At 36.5% G+C, this 17,438-nt stretch overlaps 2 protein-coding genes across 2 annotated transcripts; both read left to right on the top strand.

Moving 5' to 3' along the window:
* The first annotated feature begins 461 nt into the window (after positions 1–461).
* LOC132182019 (protein trichome birefringence-like 43) lies at positions 462–3,596 on the top strand. The gene is made up of 5 exons (XM_059595230.2): positions 462–742; positions 918–1,089; positions 2,425–2,597; positions 2,908–3,066; positions 3,296–3,596. Exons 1-5 carry the CDS (start codon positions 462–464, stop codon positions 3,594–3,596), a joined length of 1,086 nt encoding a protein of 361 aa, XP_059451213.2.
* A 2,435-nt stretch (positions 3,597–6,031) lies between these two features.
* EYE (conserved oligomeric Golgi complex component-related / COG complex component-like protein) lies at positions 6,032–15,741 on the top strand. Its single transcript, XM_059594557.2, has 10 exons — positions 6,032–6,391; positions 8,620–8,709; positions 8,815–8,934; positions 9,032–9,133; positions 9,235–9,515; positions 10,598–10,743; positions 12,118–12,316; positions 13,132–13,810; positions 14,365–14,697; positions 15,273–15,741. The coding sequence occupies exons 1-10, from the start codon at positions 6,107–6,109 to the stop codon at positions 15,549–15,551; spliced, it is 2,514 nt and encodes an 837-aa protein (XP_059450540.2). The 5' UTR covers positions 6,032–6,106; the 3' UTR covers positions 15,552–15,741.
* The last annotated feature ends 1,697 nt before the right edge of the window (positions 15,742–17,438 follow it).

A 17,438-nucleotide genomic window follows, 5' to 3' on the forward strand; every position in this document is an offset into this window, starting at 1 on the left:
CGCACTCTCTAAGCCAAAACTCGGCAACCCCTATCTTTTAAATATTGTCTCAACGTATAAAATGAAAATACTAAACAATAGGTTGAAATAGGAACTTATTTGAAACTAAGGTAAAATCTAGGGACCTAATTTTTGAAATTGAATATTCAAGAATTAAATTGAAATCTCAAGAAAATTTAAGAATTAATTTTGATTTTTCTCATACATAATAAATAGTTCTTCCATATGTGTCAAGATAAATCAAAGAAAATCTACGCCTCATTTTGCACGTTTGTTTGATATATCGAACTCAACTCCTTGTCGTTCATAAAGGAATGAAAGGAAGTTCTTCATCAATTCCTTGCACTATTTTTCACATTCATTTTCACATTTTAAATTCACTTCCGAATTTAAAAGCTCACCTCCCCCTCTCTCTCTCTCACACACACACAGAGAATTAGAGAAACACACATTTGGGTGCAATGGGTAGGATCATTGCTCTTGCTGTAATACTCGTCGTTCTGCCATTGTTGCAGGTGGGAAATGGAGAGCACGAGATTGATGATGAAAATGGAGGAAGAAATGAGAGGAGGAAGAGATGTGATGTGTATGATGGAAGATGGGTTTATGATGATTCATATCCTCTTTACAACTTAACTCATTGCAGCTTCATACTCAAACAATTTGCTTGCCAGAGGAACGGTCGCCCGGACAGACTCTATCTCAAGTATAGATGGCAACCCTCTGCATGCAATTTGCCAAGGTACCATGAATGTTCACAAGGGCTGGCCGGGCCCTCCCACTAAATTTATACCAAATAATTTTTCATTCCACTTATAAATAATGTCATAATATGATGCGACTTTAAATAAATATTATTTAATTAAATCAAGTTTAACAACCTAATTAATTATTTAGTTAAAATATTGTTTATGCAGGTTCAATGGTGTAACTTTTTTAAGCAGATATAGAAATAAGCGCATCCTGTTTGTTGGAGATTCCCTGAATTTGAACCAATGGCAATCATTGACATGCATGCTTCATTCAGCTACGCCACATTCCGAGTACAAGTTAGAGAAGACAGGTTCCCTCCGAACATTCACATTCACGGTAAAATAATCAATTACGTTTTCTTCAATTATACTGCTAATAATATTAAAATTTGAACCTCTTAAGTGCAATTTGTGCAGCATGTTCTTTTTAAAACTAAACTAGTCTTTAATCAATTAGTATGGGCATACTGCTTGACATCATCCTCATAGTAGAAAATTCAGGTCATCTTTCTTCGCCATATGAACGTTACCACGTCATAAAGAAAAAATATTTGAAACTAATTACTCCAAAACATTTCATTTATGCCAAATATATTGTAAGATGACACGGGTGTTAATGAAAGAAACTAAGTTTTAAGGGTTATTTTTGGAACTTCATCACTTTATTTATTTTTTATTTTTAATTTCAAGTATTTTTGTTACAACTCTAAAATGCAATTTTAACAATTTGTGTGTGTATATATATATTAGCTCTTGCCTCTTGGGCACCATTTTCTTGTGAGCCAGTTTTCAAAGATGGGTTCTACTTGAGATTTGTATAATTTGGTGTTAAACTTGCTACCATGCCAAGTATGAGATTGGGCGCAACTTATTGAGTATGAGATTGGATGGGTTGCGGCTTTGTAGCCGAGTCCTAAAGGGAGCGATCTATTGGCTGGATTAAAATGTATTGGTATCATGTATGGACATATTTTAAGTCACTGAATACTTATAGGTAAGTGGAGTTGCCAAAAGAGAAATAGTGTTATCAGGTCAATGTCGATAGAGGGGTTTGTCGTGGACATCGGCTGTAAAGCGTGATAGTATTTTACGATCCTAAGTGTCTCACATGACTTAAGTACAATTATTACCATATGTATATAAGCTTTTAGGTACCCTTCTATTGCAAGTCAGTTTTAAAGGCTATATTCTACCTATGGTTTGTGTCAATTTACTTAGAAAGCACTCCAAACTTAGCCTATATAAAGGTATGCTCAATATCCCATGAGTTTTAATTATCCTTATGTTTCATTCAATTGTTTGTTGTTCTTGGCAGCTTTGGAATTTTGATCATCATAGAGTTATAATCTTTGAAGTTGTTTGTGATTTTGAGGATTATTTGATACTATTTGGGAACTAAGCTTCGCTATTATCCTCAAAGTTTGGATGTATAGTTGGTATTGCTCTTCTAATTTTGCTTTTCTCTATAATTTCCAGTATCATAAGAACATAGATAAGATCTTGAGTTCATGTGTTACAACATACATGGATTATTTTAGTAGTTTTGCTTTGCTCGTTGACTTATTTTAGAAGCACATACATAGACTACATGAAACAAATTTGGTGCTTGATTACAAATTAGTTACTTAACAAAGTTTAATGTTCTCTTGCATCCTTCATTATAAATATGCAGGAGTACAATGTTTCTGTGATGCATCTGTGGAGTTCATTTTTGGTCAACATTATACCTAAGAGATACGGGCGGGTTTTGAAGCTTAACAAGCTTGACACAAAAACATGGGAAGGAAATGATGTGTTAATATTCGACACGTGGCACCACTGGCTTCATACCGGAAGGAAACAACCGTGAGATTTACATAAATCCATTATTTATAGTATGTTTGAGATTATGTTTGAAAAATAGAATTTGTAAGTCAAAAAACTCTATTTAGAGCATGTTTGGCCATTTTAAGGCTTTTTGACATTCAAAAGCACTTAATTTTATTTTTTATTTAAAAAAGAAGAAGAATTTTTGGGGTGTTAAACACACTTTTGAAATTCTTAAACGCACACCCAAACAGGTTCTTAAGCTAAGTTTTAATTGCAAAAATCGGGAAAATACGAGAAAAAAAAAAAAAAAAAAAAAGGCCATGAGTACTTTTTAATTGCATGATAGGTGGGATTTCATTGAAGACGGAAAGCACAAATACAAAGACATGAACCGCTTGGCTGCGTATGAAATAGGGCTCAAGACATGGGCTCGATGGGTGGATAAAAGTGTCGATCCTAGAAAAACAAAGGTCTTTTTCCAAGGAGTCTCACCCGACCATTTTAGGTAAGTTATTAAAGAAATTATTTAACAAGAAGTAAAAAGTTAAATTGTTTTAGAGTAATTATGGTTACCAAAAATTAAAAGTGGAAGTGGTAAAATTGTTTAGAATTTCTTTACAGTAAAATTCTAATAATTTTACAAGATCCTCCCATCTTATATTTGCTATTACTGTTATTTGTTAATGTTATTACCAATTTACCATTATTATTTGGATATCTCCTTGTTTAATTAGGGAAAGTTATTGGGGGCTCCATAATGGAAAGAACTGCAATGGAGAAACAAAACCCACACTTGCAGATCTACATCCAAGGCGACAACATCCATCGGAACTAGCATTGGAGAGAGTGTTACGTAACATGTCAAAGCCGGTGCACTTGTTAAATGTTACAAGACTGTCAGAACAAAGAAAAGATGCACATCCATCAGTCTACGGCGTTGGAGGGCACCGTGGGATGGACTGCACCCACTGGTGTCTTGCCGGAGTCCCCGATACATGGAATCAACTTTTGTATACAGAGCTCATTGGGAAATAACTTTTTACTGTATTAAAAATGTTATTTGCTAGTTGCTCAATATACGCTAATATGTTGTTCTGATTTGCTATTTCTGTTAAGGATGTTTCAAAACTCAATGTGATTTGTATGACATTTCAGTTTATTAATAAATTATTTATTTATTTTTTAAGATAAATTAGAACATTTGGCATAACTTTATATGCATGTCGGTGTGACTTTTATGCATTTGGTTTCCTTAACACTACAAAATTTTTTTGCACTTGAAGTCGTTTACTACACTATGTAAATGAAGACATAAACGACGTAAAACGTTTCACTTTCTTTGTGTCTTCTTGTTTAACAACTAACAAGTGTGGTGATATCCACGGTCGAGAAAAAACATTTACGTCGTTGTTTTTTTTTTTTTTTGACATGTCCGCACAAGAGGGAGAATGGAGATTTGACCTAGTGACTTCCACTTCATTAAGTGTGGTCTTAGCCGATTGAACTACCTCTTGGAGACAAAATTTACGTTGTTTAGATGAAACCACTTACAATTTTACATGGTTTAATTCAAGGAAAAATTCATATTTAGCTTTTAGATTTTCATGTTATTTGAATTTAATCCTTTAAGTTTTTAATTTCAAGAAACAATTTTTAAGTTTTGCTCAAGTTTAAAATGAGTTTTTTTGTTATTTTACTGTTAAAGTTAACGGTTTGTCATGCGCCATATGTCTCATTTGACAAGTTACGAATACCCAAATATAATGCTAAGTCAACCAAAAAACAAAACACCCACAAAAAAAAAACAATAGAACTGACACGTAAAACTTAAATAACCACAAACCTCATATTAAACTAAAGAGTAAAGAGCAAACCAACAATAATAAAAAACTTTGGTTCGGTTAAAGTGGCATTGCATTGGAATGTTGAGATAGCCGTTAACGTATCAAATAAAACATATATGGCAGATGAAAAACTGTTTATTTTGATGGTAAAGTAATAGATGAATCTATTTTAAACTTGGACAAAACTTAGAGACTTTATTCTTGAAATTGAAAACCCAACTAGTAAATCAAAATCTGATGAAAACCTAAGAATTAAAATAATTTTTTCATGAAATTAAATGATGTACAATTATAAAAAGTAATTATTTTTATTTAAATAAAAAAGAAGAGTACACCGACCAGTATACCCATTTTTTTTTTCACCTAATATCAATACACTCAAATTATCGACACAAATATATCATTTTTTTATTTTTTTTATAAACTGGTGTTAATAAATTAAAGAAAAGGGATAACTTCAGAAAACCCCCCTGAAGTTCCAGCCGATTTGAAAAGACCCTCCTGAATTTTCAAAACTCTCATTTAAGCCCTCTGAACTTCCATTTTCTCTCACTTTGGACCCCTTTAACATTAAACTACGTCGTTTTGAATGTTTTATACCCATTTTACCCTTCCCCAAAACTACGTCGTTTTGTGTCCTAACATTACCCAGCCTAAAACGACGTCGTTTTAGGCATTAATTTTTATTTTTTTTAAAAAAGAAAAAATTAAAAATTTTTAAAAAAAAAAATTAAAAAAAAAAAAAGAAAAAAAAAGAAAAAAAAAAAAAACTGGGGTGGCTTCAGCCACTCCCTTGGCCAAAATGGGGTGGCCGAACCACCCCATTTTTGGCCAAGGGGGTGGCAGAGCCACCCCCTGGACGGTCTGGGGGTGGCCGGACCACCCCCTTGGCCATGGGGGTGGTCCGGCCACCCCCAAAAGGGTTAAAAAAAAAAAAAAAAAAAAAAAAAAAAAAAAAAACGGGGGGGGCGGGGGGGGTGCATATGGGGTGGCCGGACCACCCCCAAGGGGCTGGGGGTGGTTTCGGCCACCCCATACCGCCGTATGGGGTGGCCGAAACCACCCCCAGCCCCTTGGGGGTGGTCCGGCCACCCCCAAAAACACCCCATCCCTTTTTTTTTTTTTTTTTTTTTGGGGCCAAGGGGGTGGCCGGACCACCCCCTTGGCCATGGGGGTGGCTCGACCACCCCCAGATCGGCCAGGGGGTGGCTGTAGCCACCCCCTTGGCCAAAAATGGGGTGGTCCGGCCACCCCATTTTGGCCAAGGGGGTGGCTGAAGCCACCCCCGTTTTTTTTTTTTTTTTTTTTTTTTTATATTATTAATTATATATATATTTTACTTTTTTTAATTAAAAAAAAAAAAATTATGTTTAAAACGACGTCGTTTTGGGCTGGATATGTGTTGTGATTTTAGGACACAAAACGACATAGTTTTGAGGAAGGGTAAAATGGGTATAAAACATCCAAAACGACGTAGTTTAATGTTAAAGGGGTCCAAAGTGAGAGAAAACCAAAGTTCAGGGGGTCTACGTGAGAACTTTGGAAATTCAGGGGGGTCTTTTCAAATCGGCTGGAACTTCAGGGGGGTTTTCTGAAGTTATCCCTAAAGAAAATCTTCAAGTAATTTTCAGTCCTAACCGTCGTCTCTCCGTTTCCCAACCGTAGAACATACCACCCCTCTCCCTTCAAAGCAGAGTGAGCATGATGCTGGATCTGAGTCCGTTCTCGAGCGACAACTTCGACCCGAAGAAATGGATAAACGCGGCGACTCAGAGCCGGCACTCGCAGGACACGGTGGACGAGCACCTGGCGGAGCTGGAGTCAAAGCTCCAGATGGTCTCCGAAGAGATCGCCGCCTCGCTCGAGGAGCAGGGTGCCGCTGCTCTCCTCCGCGTTCCGCGTGCCACCCGCGACGTCCTCCGCCTCCGCGAAGACGCTGTCTCCCTCCGCTCTGGCGTCTCCGCAATCCTCCAGAAGCTCAAGAAGGTAATCGGATTTACCAACTTATGCGTTGTTCGTTTCTTATCTTTGGTTGCTGAGAAAAATGTGGGTGATCCGAGGAGATTGGAGTTCTGCATTGTTAGATTTGCGTTCTTATTTATTGCTGGTTGATGAGGAGATGCGGGAAACTAAGCCAGATTCAGGTTTGAAGTGTTAGATTTAAGTTATTTGGCAATTGAGAGCGTGAAGATGTTTGTGGAATTGTGGTTAATACAACTATTTGAATTCAGTTTTCTCTAAGAGATCAAAAGGTGGGCGTTGCAGACTTGTGTTTGATTTCTATTTGTTTAGTTTTGTTTGGCCGCTCAGGATTGGGATTTGAGAATATGCGAGTGTTATGTTTTGCGAGGGTAGTAGAACTAGGGCTTATTTGAGGTGACTTTTCAAATTATAGGAAGCCTCAAAGGACAAAGAACATAGGATCAGGAGTTGAAATCTGTTTTGATCTAGTAAGAATCGGAATTGGAAAGTTGTAGCCCTCTGAATAATCTTTTTAACGCCACCATGCTTGCCTTCATTTGATGTTGGAATAAAAAAAGATATTGTCATTTACTTACTGCGACGTACCTCTAGACCAGAAACTTAAATCAAAATATGTTTTCACACTGAATTTGTCAACACTAAAAACCTAACACATGGGATTTTGCATTTCTTCCAAAGAAAGTGCCAAATGTGCAGGGATGAAGGACAAGCAAAGAAGAGATGGTACTAGACTCCTCTTCTTGTCCACATATGTTGCTCAATAATGTGATTTCCGGATCTTTTTGGAATTAATGTCTCCTTGGTGTTAAATTTTCCTGGATTTGTCTAAAAGAGGTAATTAAGGTCTTCTGCACAGCAAAAATCTTGTAAAACATCACGAGAAGGGAAATTGACTTTTTGAAGAATCTTTAAATACTCAAGAGGGGGATTATGTAGTAAACATCTTATCAAGGTTGCAATGTTTCTTGTGGGTTCTTTGCTTGGTTTGATTAATTCCATTGGAGCACATCAGTTTATAGTTGGGGTTAATGGCAAACATTGCTTGTATGGTATCTTTGGCTTCTAATTTGGGTATGCTAGGTTTCTTGCATATTCTTGGGAAATAGTACCCTATTTAGCATTATTGTCCAGGTGTAAATGTTCTGGGTTCTGAGCACAAGTTTAGTTAGCCTTATTGGATGAAGATGCCAGTAGCTTGGCATGTTGGAGGTTTTGCAATACAGTTGAATAGAATTAGCAGAGGATTGATCATAATCTAATAGATCCTTGATAAAATAAGACCCATTTATACTAGCCAGTGTTACATGGACACGATGAAGAAACGATTGTATTGAGAACATGATTTTAGTAGTGTGAATTGTCTAATGTGGACTCACCCAGACAGGATATTTTCTTTTAGATGACAATACATAGATTCTGATTAAAGTCGTGCCCAGTACAAATTGTAGAGACCTGGGTTAAATGCATTTTATTTCAATGCTGCAACCAAATTAAGAAGGCTTCAGTGATACTTCAGAACAAAAGAACTAGCCAGTGAATATTGTCCCAACCTAGTTTATTCTTTTCGCATTGATGTGGCATTCCACCAGTTTGGTTGGTACTTTATGTATTTGTTGACACTGGTTGCTTGGTACTTTTTGCATTTGTTGTGTTCCCCATAAATATTAAATTGTCTTTTTGAGTTCTCTCGGAGGCATTTCACAATAAGTTGCAATGTTGAGTAGGCAATAATGCAGTTAATGTCTGTTCAAGTTTATGAGTTAATGTGCCAACAGTTTGGACACATGAAAAATTTTGGTTTGAAAATTGGGAATGGAAAGATTTTACAGCTATGGTAATAGATGATGGTTACAGCAGTGGTATAGGTAGTGTTGCTTATAAATTTTTAGGTGGAAAAGTGTTGAATATGAACTAATATTGACAATTAAACTGTTGGAAATGACTTCCATTGTAGATGATATTTTTTCTGGCTATCAATTTTTAGGTAAAACTTGTTTTTGTATTTTTTTTCTACCTATGTTTGCATAATGCAAAATTCTCAAATATTTTTACTTATAAAAAAAATGTTTACATATTGTAAAATGTTGCTGGTCCTTTCTGGTGGATAGCAGCTGACGGCAAGGTATCAAGGACATTATTTGAAATATATATTAACCATGCATGACAAGATGCTCTCTCTCTCTCTCTCTCTCTCTCTCTCTCTCTCTCAACCATTTTGTCATCATCTTCAGGCAGAGGGATCCTCAGCAGAATCGATTGCTGCCCTTGCTAAAGTCGATACCGTCAAACAAAGAATGGAAGCCGCGTATGAGACTTTGCAGGTAGACAATTCCTGGTTCTCACATATGCTAGTTGTAGAGTTCATAAGATGCAGCTAAGGAAGGTTGTTTGTTTAATTAAGTATGCTCATTTGCATTTAATGACAGGATGCTGCTGGGTTAACTCAATTAAGTGCAACTGTGGAGGATGTCTTTGCCAGTGGTGATCTTCCTCGGGCTGCTGAAACCTTGGCCAATATGAGGCATTGCTTGTCTGCTGTTGGGGAGGTAATGTTTTTCCTTAGGTTCATTTACATCATGCAGTGAGTTTGATACTCATGAAGTTTCATGGTTTGACTTTCTCTCTTTCAACTCTTCATTTTAGGTTGCTGAATTTGCTAATGTGAGGAAGCAACTTGAGGTCTTAGAGGATAGATTAGACGCAATGGTACAGCCTCGTCTAACAGATGCATTATCTAACCGCAAGGTCAGATTTTCCTGTAGAACTCTGTCTTGTTACTTGCAGCTATCTGTTTTGCAGTTCTCAACTCCTTGTCTTACTCATGATTTATTATTTAATGTGTTTAGGTTGATGTTGCTCAAGATTTGCGAGGAATCCTTATTCGAATTGGAAGATTCAAGTCTTTAGAGCTACATTATTCAAAAGTTCACCTAAAGTCCATAAAGCAGCTCTGGGAAGATTTTGACTCAAAACAGCGAGCTAATAAGCTTGCCACCGAGAGAAATGAGACGGAAAGGCTATCAAGTAGTAATGAGTTTCAATCAAATTCACCTTCAATTTCATTCTCCAGTTGGTTGCCAAGTTTCTATGATGAATTGCTACTTTATCTTGAACAAGAATGGAAGTGGTACAGTTCTTGCTTCTCAATATCCAAATATTTAGTGGCACTTTCTCACGGTTGTTCAAAAGAATAGAAATTGCCTCCATATTTCTTGACTTGATAAATTTTATAGTAATATCACATGAACTTGGTTGCAGTTAACAGCTGAAGCTAGTTAGTGCCATGAAGAATTCTTTGAACTATGTTAGTTTCTATTATTGGAAACAGCTTCCTCCCGTTGCAGCTGGTGATGAGTCAATGGCCTTTTTTCACCCATTTTTCTACCTGTCAATGAATGTAGATATCAATTCACTGTGAAAATTAATCTGTGCTGGACCTGATTATAGTGAATTACTAATCTAGTTAGAAAGTATGTACATAATTCTAAAGGAATTTATGAATTGGTTTTTTTTTTTTTTTCCTCAACATGTCATATGAGAATGTTTTTATTCAATATTTGTCTATATAAAGTGTTCCCTTTTGATTTCCGCTTGCCTTTATGTGAGAAAGTTGGCAATAGTCCCATTTAGTAGGTAGCCTGAACTTCTATTATTCACTTACAGAGGAGATCATAGTACTCACCTATGTTGATATTTAAAGAAAAAGGTTTTGTTGTTTTTTAAACTGTTATGAATTGTCCTACATTCTTGAAGAAGAGAAGTTTTTTCACAAACAAGTAATGGCAAACAAAATTGTTTTCTTCCTCTAAAACTGGAACCTTCAGTGAGATGGGAATACTACATGTGGAGCATAAGTAGTTGTTGAACCATGTTACCTTGTCTGTACCTGTGAGAACATATGATTGTGTTTCTTCTGTCTCAATAATCATAGTTGTCTAAACCATATATTAATATGTTGAGATATATAGACCTCTGAGTTTATCAGAGTAGAATGATTTCGTTTTCCTCGTTGATGAAGAGACTATTGCAGTAGACTAATCATTATATTATTTATCTCACTTTTGTGAGTAATTTGGAAGTCATATTTATTCAGATTAGTTCATGTTCCCCACAACAATTTCTTACTACTGTTTATTTTCAGTGCTGCATTACTTGATATTAATAGAAAAGCTGTGAAATTCAAGCGTTTGTGTATACTATTGTCTGCAGGTGTATGGTTGCTTTTCCAGATGATTATAAAAGTCTTGTCCCAAAGCTATTAATTGAGACAATGGCCGCTGTGGGATCAAGTTTTGTTTCTTGTATCAACCTTGCTACTGGAGATGTTGTTCTTGAAACCAAAGCACTAGCTAAAGGTTGCATTTGAAATCATTAAGAGTTGTTGAAAATCATAATTGTTCTTTAGGTATTAAATGTTCTACATGGTCTGATGTTGATAGTGTTCCACCTATTAATCGTTGTGGCATGTTAAAGTAATCATCACCCTTTTGTATCTGAAAATATTAGTCTGCTAAGAATTGCTGCCAATCCATAAAACATGCAATTGGATTTGGAGTTGGACAATATAGATTTATGTTGCAGTTGGGGTATAGATACAGATATTTTGGTGTAATTGTTTCTTTTGTTTGTTGTTTTGGTTGAGAAGGGCTCTGTTGGCTTTTGGTTTTAGCTGTAAAAAGAGTGTTTTTGTGGGTTTGATTCTTGTATAGTGTCGGTCTTTAGTTTTCTGCTAAAGAGAGAATTGTAATAGTTGTTTCGATGATATAAGACTTTACTCCCTCATCCAAAAAAAAAAAAAAATTGTCCCCAAGATGTAGCTCAATCGGCTAGGACCATGCCGCATAAAGCTGAGGTCACTAGTTCGAATCCCCCTCCCCCCTCTTGTACGGACATGTCAAAAACAAAACAAAAAATTGGTTCTTTTATTGGTTTGAAAAGAACCTGCTTTTCATCTATCCCTCTATGATTACACAACTCTGTCTCATGATACTTTGAGATGGTTACTCGAGAAGAATGAAATTTTATTTTTGTTCTGTTTGATTGCTGAAGAATGAAATTTTATTTTTGTATTTTAATCCTAAGTCTTAGCTGGACAACTAAACCATTTCCAAGATAAGGTTTCTGGGAGTTCCTTATCTCACTGGATATGTCCTCACTGCTTGGATGTCATAAGACGCTGTTTGTTTTACCTTTCTGACTGTTCTTGTTAATCTGCTTTCAAGTAAGATTCCCAGGTGGTCTGCTTTCAATTCTACTTATTAGAGCGAGAAATTCATTTCTTTTTTCTTCTGTGTAATTGGTCCATCTGACCATAGCAATAGCTAATCTCCCCACTGCCTTTTGACGTTGACAATCAATCAGTTCATTTATTCATGTGCTTCATTCTGAGAGTATGATACGGTTATGACTTTTTCATGGGGTTGTTTAACTTGATATGTTGTTTCTAAGACTGATTAGCATATCATAATTGCCTGGCATGATCAATTTTACATGTGATGGATTCATCAATCCCATAATTAACTTGCAATACCAATTCTTTTCTTTTTCGTTTTATTTTATTATTATTTCTTTGCCTAGTTAGTTTTTGAATGTATTGGAGCCTGAGATTTACAATTTGGTTCCAAATTGTGGTTAGGTTTATTGCATAAATTGAAGAAGTTATTTCTCTTATTGAACTTACGAGCAGTTCTTTAATATCTTACCCTTGCGTTTCTATTTTATAACTTAAGGTATTTTGGATATTCTATCTGGAGATATGCCAAAGGGTATCAAGATTCAGACTAAGCATCTGGAGGCCCTCATTGAATTACACAATATGACGGGGACCTTTGCTAGGAATATTCAGCACTTGTTTTCAGAATCTGATCTCCGGGTTTTGATGGATACCCTGAAGGCAGTGTATTTTCCCTATGAATCATTTAAAAAGAGGTGAAACGATAAACTAAACTAAATGTGTGGTATTAATTTCTAAGTGAAGGTAGTGAAGCATGTTATGAAAACTTCTCTTGGTGTTGGCTTAACTACTTAAAAATTTTGTTCACACTTGTTCAGTTTCTGTTTAGTAGGAAGAAGAATGAATTATGATGTGTCTCCTTCGAGTTTTTGGGAGTTTTCTTATCCTTGTCATTTTTCCAGAATGCATCTAAGATACAACTAAATTTTTCTTTGGAGTATATGTGCATTTTAACGGCCTTAGCTTGACATTGTAGTTTCAACTTTGGACACAGATAGGGAACCATGAAAAATGTGATTCCATAAATCACGATGAATATGATTGAGAAACTGAGTGGAAAAAAAAAAAAAAAAAAACAATGTTGAAAGCTTGTGAACAATGCGTACAGAATGTGATTGTTGTCACATAAAAATTTGAACTATCATATGTTTCTTCAACATTTTTCATATGAATATATTGCATTCTCCCAAGGTTTCCTGGATATTGCAAATGTGATTCCCTATATTTTGTAGGAAGGCTTCATACAGTCCTGTTTAATATAATGATCCTGGTTTGGAAGAACACTGGTGTTTTACTGATATTTTTTAATGTACTATTTTCTACATACATCCAATTCATTTTCTACATAATGATTTGAGTTTAGAACATTGGCTTTCAAGCAACATGTGTATGCTATTTTCGACATGCATCACACTCATCTCTGATCTGCATCTATTTCTCTTTGTAATTAATTGGTCAATGTATCCCAGTGTTTTCAATAAGTTAATTAACCATTAAATCTGTGTCCCAGTTATGGACAGATGGAACGCGCTATCCTCTCCTCTGAGATCGCTGGGGTGGATCTGAGGGGAGCAGTTACTCGTGGAGTGGGAGCCCAGGGAATTGAACTCAGCGAAACAGTTCGCAGAATGGAGGAATCTATTCCTCAAGTTATTGTACTTCTTGAAGCAACTGTTGAGAGGTGCATCAGTTTTACCGGTGGTTCTGAGGCTGATGAGCTAATTCTTGCGCTTGATGACATAATGTTGCAGTATATTTCTACCCTGCAAGAAACACTCAAATCGTTAAGAGTCGTCTGTGGAGTGGATCATGTGGCTGATGGTGTTGGTTCAAAGAAGGAGACAGGATCAGATAAAAAGGACAGCCAAAGTGCACGCAAAGTTGACGTGATCTCCAATGAGGAGGAGTGGTCCATTGTCCAAGGGGCTTTGCAAATCCTCACAGTTGCAGATTGTTTGACAAGCAGGTCATCTGTGTTTGAAGCTACATTGAGAGCTACTCTTGCTAGGTTGAGCACAAGTTTGTCTATTTCAGTATTTGGTTCAAGTCTGGACCAAAACCAGTCACACGTCAGCGATGATGGAACTTTGGAATCGTCTTTGGGTGGAAGGGCTGCCTTGGATGTGGCAGCTTTACGGCTCGTTGATGTTCCTGAGAAGGCTAGGAAACTCTTTAATCTTTTAAATCAGGTTGAGAAAAACTTCATGCAGTCTCATCTTACTTTTTTTTCAGGGATATTTTCTCGTTTAATTTACTAGGGAAATCTGAATATTCAAGGTAACATGAGAATTTTTTTTTTTTTAAAATAAAATAAAATTTAAGCTTAAAACATAATTCTCATTTTATTCTGAAGATAAAAATCAAAACGATGAATCTTTGAGAAGAAAAGACAATCAAAGTTCTAGACTCTAACCTAGACAGCCTAACTGTAAAAAAAGAAAAAAAAAAAAAAAAAAATTAAGGCCAGAAAAATAGGGACACATTTAAAGAAAAGCAAAAGGAAAGGAAACAAACAAATAAATAAGTGGATATATGCAGTTGGTTCAAAACTAAAATCAATCTATAGTTTAAGTCAATACGTCTCATATTATTATTATTATTATTTTTTTTTAAGATCATACATGGCAGCCTCTTTTTCTTTGCTTTGTTTGTCTCCAAATTTGTTTTACTTGTTCTTTGGCTTGGGAAATTTCCTTTTTCCTTCTCATTTGTAGTTATAACATTATCTTATGTTGCCATGCAGTCTAAAGATCCCCGGTTCCATGCACTTCCACTTGCATCTCAGAGAGTTGCAGCATTTGCTGACGCAGTGAATGAACTTGTATATGATGTCCTCATATCTAAAGTACGGCAACAGCTCAGTGATGTATCTCGTTTGCCAGTATGGTCCTCCATTGAGGAGCAAAGTGCTTTTCCTCTTCCAACCTTCAGTGTATACCCCCAGTCCTATGTGACCAGTGTTGGTGAATACCTGTTAACGCTGCCGCAGCAATTGGAGCCACTTGCTGAGGGCATCTCCAACAATGATGCCAACAATGATGAGGCACAGTTCTTTGCCACAGAATGGATGTTCAAGGTAACCAACCTATACAACAAGGCAAAAGTTCTTACTCTAGTTGCCAAAACTTTTATGAATATTTTTTTTCTTCAATATTATTATATCTAGTGTCTGGCTTGTAATTAAACGAGAACATGGTATCAAATTGGTCCCAGCCTAGACATATAGGTGCCATATAGGGAACATGTAAATGCCTAGGCAATGAGGATAGACTAATTAGCTTGAAGTTTCTTTTTATTTTTAATGAGTAGATATTACAATGAAAAAAATAACAGTATTAAGTAAAAAAATAGCCCTAGTATAGTCAGCTTTCTAAGAGAATCTGTGTGTAGTTTTTCACTTGAATAAGAGAGGGAAAAGCGTTGAGCACCAAACCTAACCCTCTTCAGGAACTTCCCAACTGGCCCCTTATAATCAGATAATCTTGGCCTAGGTTGTTTTGTGCTCCTATATACATGATGTCTGGATATGGCACTTGAGAACCCACAAGCTGTGTTGAAGCTTGCATACAAGTCACTCCCTTTTAATAATTATATTCTGATGATTAATTGTTGCGAAATTTGCCTATGAATGTTGTTTCTTCTGTATTATAGGTTGCAGAGGGTGCAACTGCACTCTACATAGAACAATTGCGGGGGATTCAGTACATATCAGATCGCGGAGCCCAACAGCTATCAGCTGACATTCAATATCATAGTAATGTGCTCTCGGCTCTGTCAATGGAAAATCCTCCAGTCCTTGCAACATTCGACACTTGCCTCTCTACCCCAAGAGATCAGCTGAAAGATCTTCTGAAATCGGATTCAGGAAACCTGCTTGATCTTCCAACAGCAAACCTTGTATGTAAGATGCGGCGTGTAAGTTTAGATTAGTGAAATTTCCTCTTGCGAAAAATTTTCGACATAGTGCTGGGGTTGCTGTTATTTTGGCCTTTGTCCTCTCTTATTGCGTTTGAAATGATAAAGCTATGGATAAAATGTATTACCATAATGTTTTTTATACGTAAGAGATTTGTTCTATCGAGAAGTACATGTATATCTTTTAGTCAAAAATTTTTGAGAAGTTTGAGGTGGTTGTAGTTGTAAAGCGACTTATATACTTAGAAGATTATTAGTAAAGATTTAGCTCAGTGATAAGCTCGTACTTAAAATAAAATTAAACGAACCAAACTTAAACATTCGATACTTTGTTCAATTGCAGTCCTATTTGTGTTAATTTGACTTGTCACCTTTTCTTTTCTTTTTCTTTTTTTCTTTTTTTTGAACGATGAGGTGGCCCTCCCACTCGCCGGCCTTAAACCTCCAATAGTTCAGTTGGGTGTACATGACTGAGAGTTCTTCTTTAAAAGTGGCCCAAGTCCAGTTTATTTCAAAGCGGTTGCTTCTCCAATGTTTCAGCCATGTCACTCAGGTCTTGTTCGGGATTGCATTTGATGGGCTTAAAAGTGTTTTTAACACTCAAAAAATCCATTAGAAGAAAAAAGTACTCATTTGGTAAAAAATTTAAAAGCGCTTTTAAGAGTCCAAAAAGACTAAAATGAAGCTTTTAAAAAAGAACTTCTAAAAATGGTCAAAACGTACTTTTTTTTTTTTTTTTTTTTTTTGAACGATGAGGTGGGCCTCCCACTCGCTAGCCTTAAAGCTCCAACAGTTCAGTTGGGTGTGCATGACTGAGAGTTCTTCTTTAAAAGTGGCCCCAGTCTGCTTTGTTTCAAAGCGGTTGCTTCTCCAATGTTTCAACCATGTCACTCAGGGCGTGTTTGGGATTGTGTTTGATGAGTTTAAAAGTGCTTTTACCACTCAAAAAGTCTATTTGAAGAAAAAACTACTTGTTTAATAATTTTTGTTTTTAAGGGTCAAAAAAACTTTAAAATGACTAAAACACACTTTTGACAAAAACTTAAAAATGAAATTTTTGCCTAAAAACTCTTTTTGATTTAAAAGCCAACTTCTCACTCAGCCCCGCAAGTCTACCTTTGTGGCATCCTTGTTGGCAATATACCTGCAACCGCTGCTTTCTACAGCGACCTTTGTTCTCAACATCTTTGTTGGACACAACCTCGCTCCCATTTCTACTTGCTCTTTTTGGCGGCCTTTGCTGCTATTATTCTCTATTTGCTGTCACTTTCTGTTGTTTTTGCAATTGTCTTATTTTTATACTTTTTATTAGAGTCCTTGGAGTCCTCTCTCCCCCCGTCTATCTCTATTTGTTTTCAATGTTTTCTTAACAAAAACATTAATCTCAACACAAATTATGGCAAAATAATTCTACTATTCGCAGCAGTCAACCCAAACACACCTGGGATTAAATCTTAATAAATTAAAATAAAACACACGAGGTTGGGTTTGGCCCACGCCCACCTGCTTCTGCGGTTTAGGGATCATCGGCAGCTGCAAATGTTGGGAGCCTAGAGCGGGGGGAGATAAGTGAAAACATGGATAGGTGTGCCCTGGGACACGGGAATGGGAGAGAGACAAAGAAGATGTTGATTGCTATTCATCCTATATATGCCTTGGAGCAGGAGACTGGAAGGAAAAATATCTGCTTTTGAGCTTTCATTCACTCGTATTCCACCCGCTAGGGGCGATAGCAATAGCCGGTCGCCAAGGAGCCACTCGTGCTCTGCTCTGCCCTGCAGATCCGACGAATAGAGTAGGCAAGCAATTATTTCCAATGGGAGCTTTAGCTCTTTCTTTCAATTCATCCTCTTACGCCATGAGTAAAGCAGGTTGGGAATCCATTATGGCATGCGGTTTCAG

Source organism: Corylus avellana, chromosome 5, assembly GCF_965113065.1.
Source record: "Corylus avellana chromosome 5, dhCorAvel1.hap1.2, whole genome shotgun sequence".
NCBI classification, from domain to species: domain Eukaryota; kingdom Viridiplantae; phylum Streptophyta; class Magnoliopsida; order Fagales; family Betulaceae; genus Corylus; species Corylus avellana.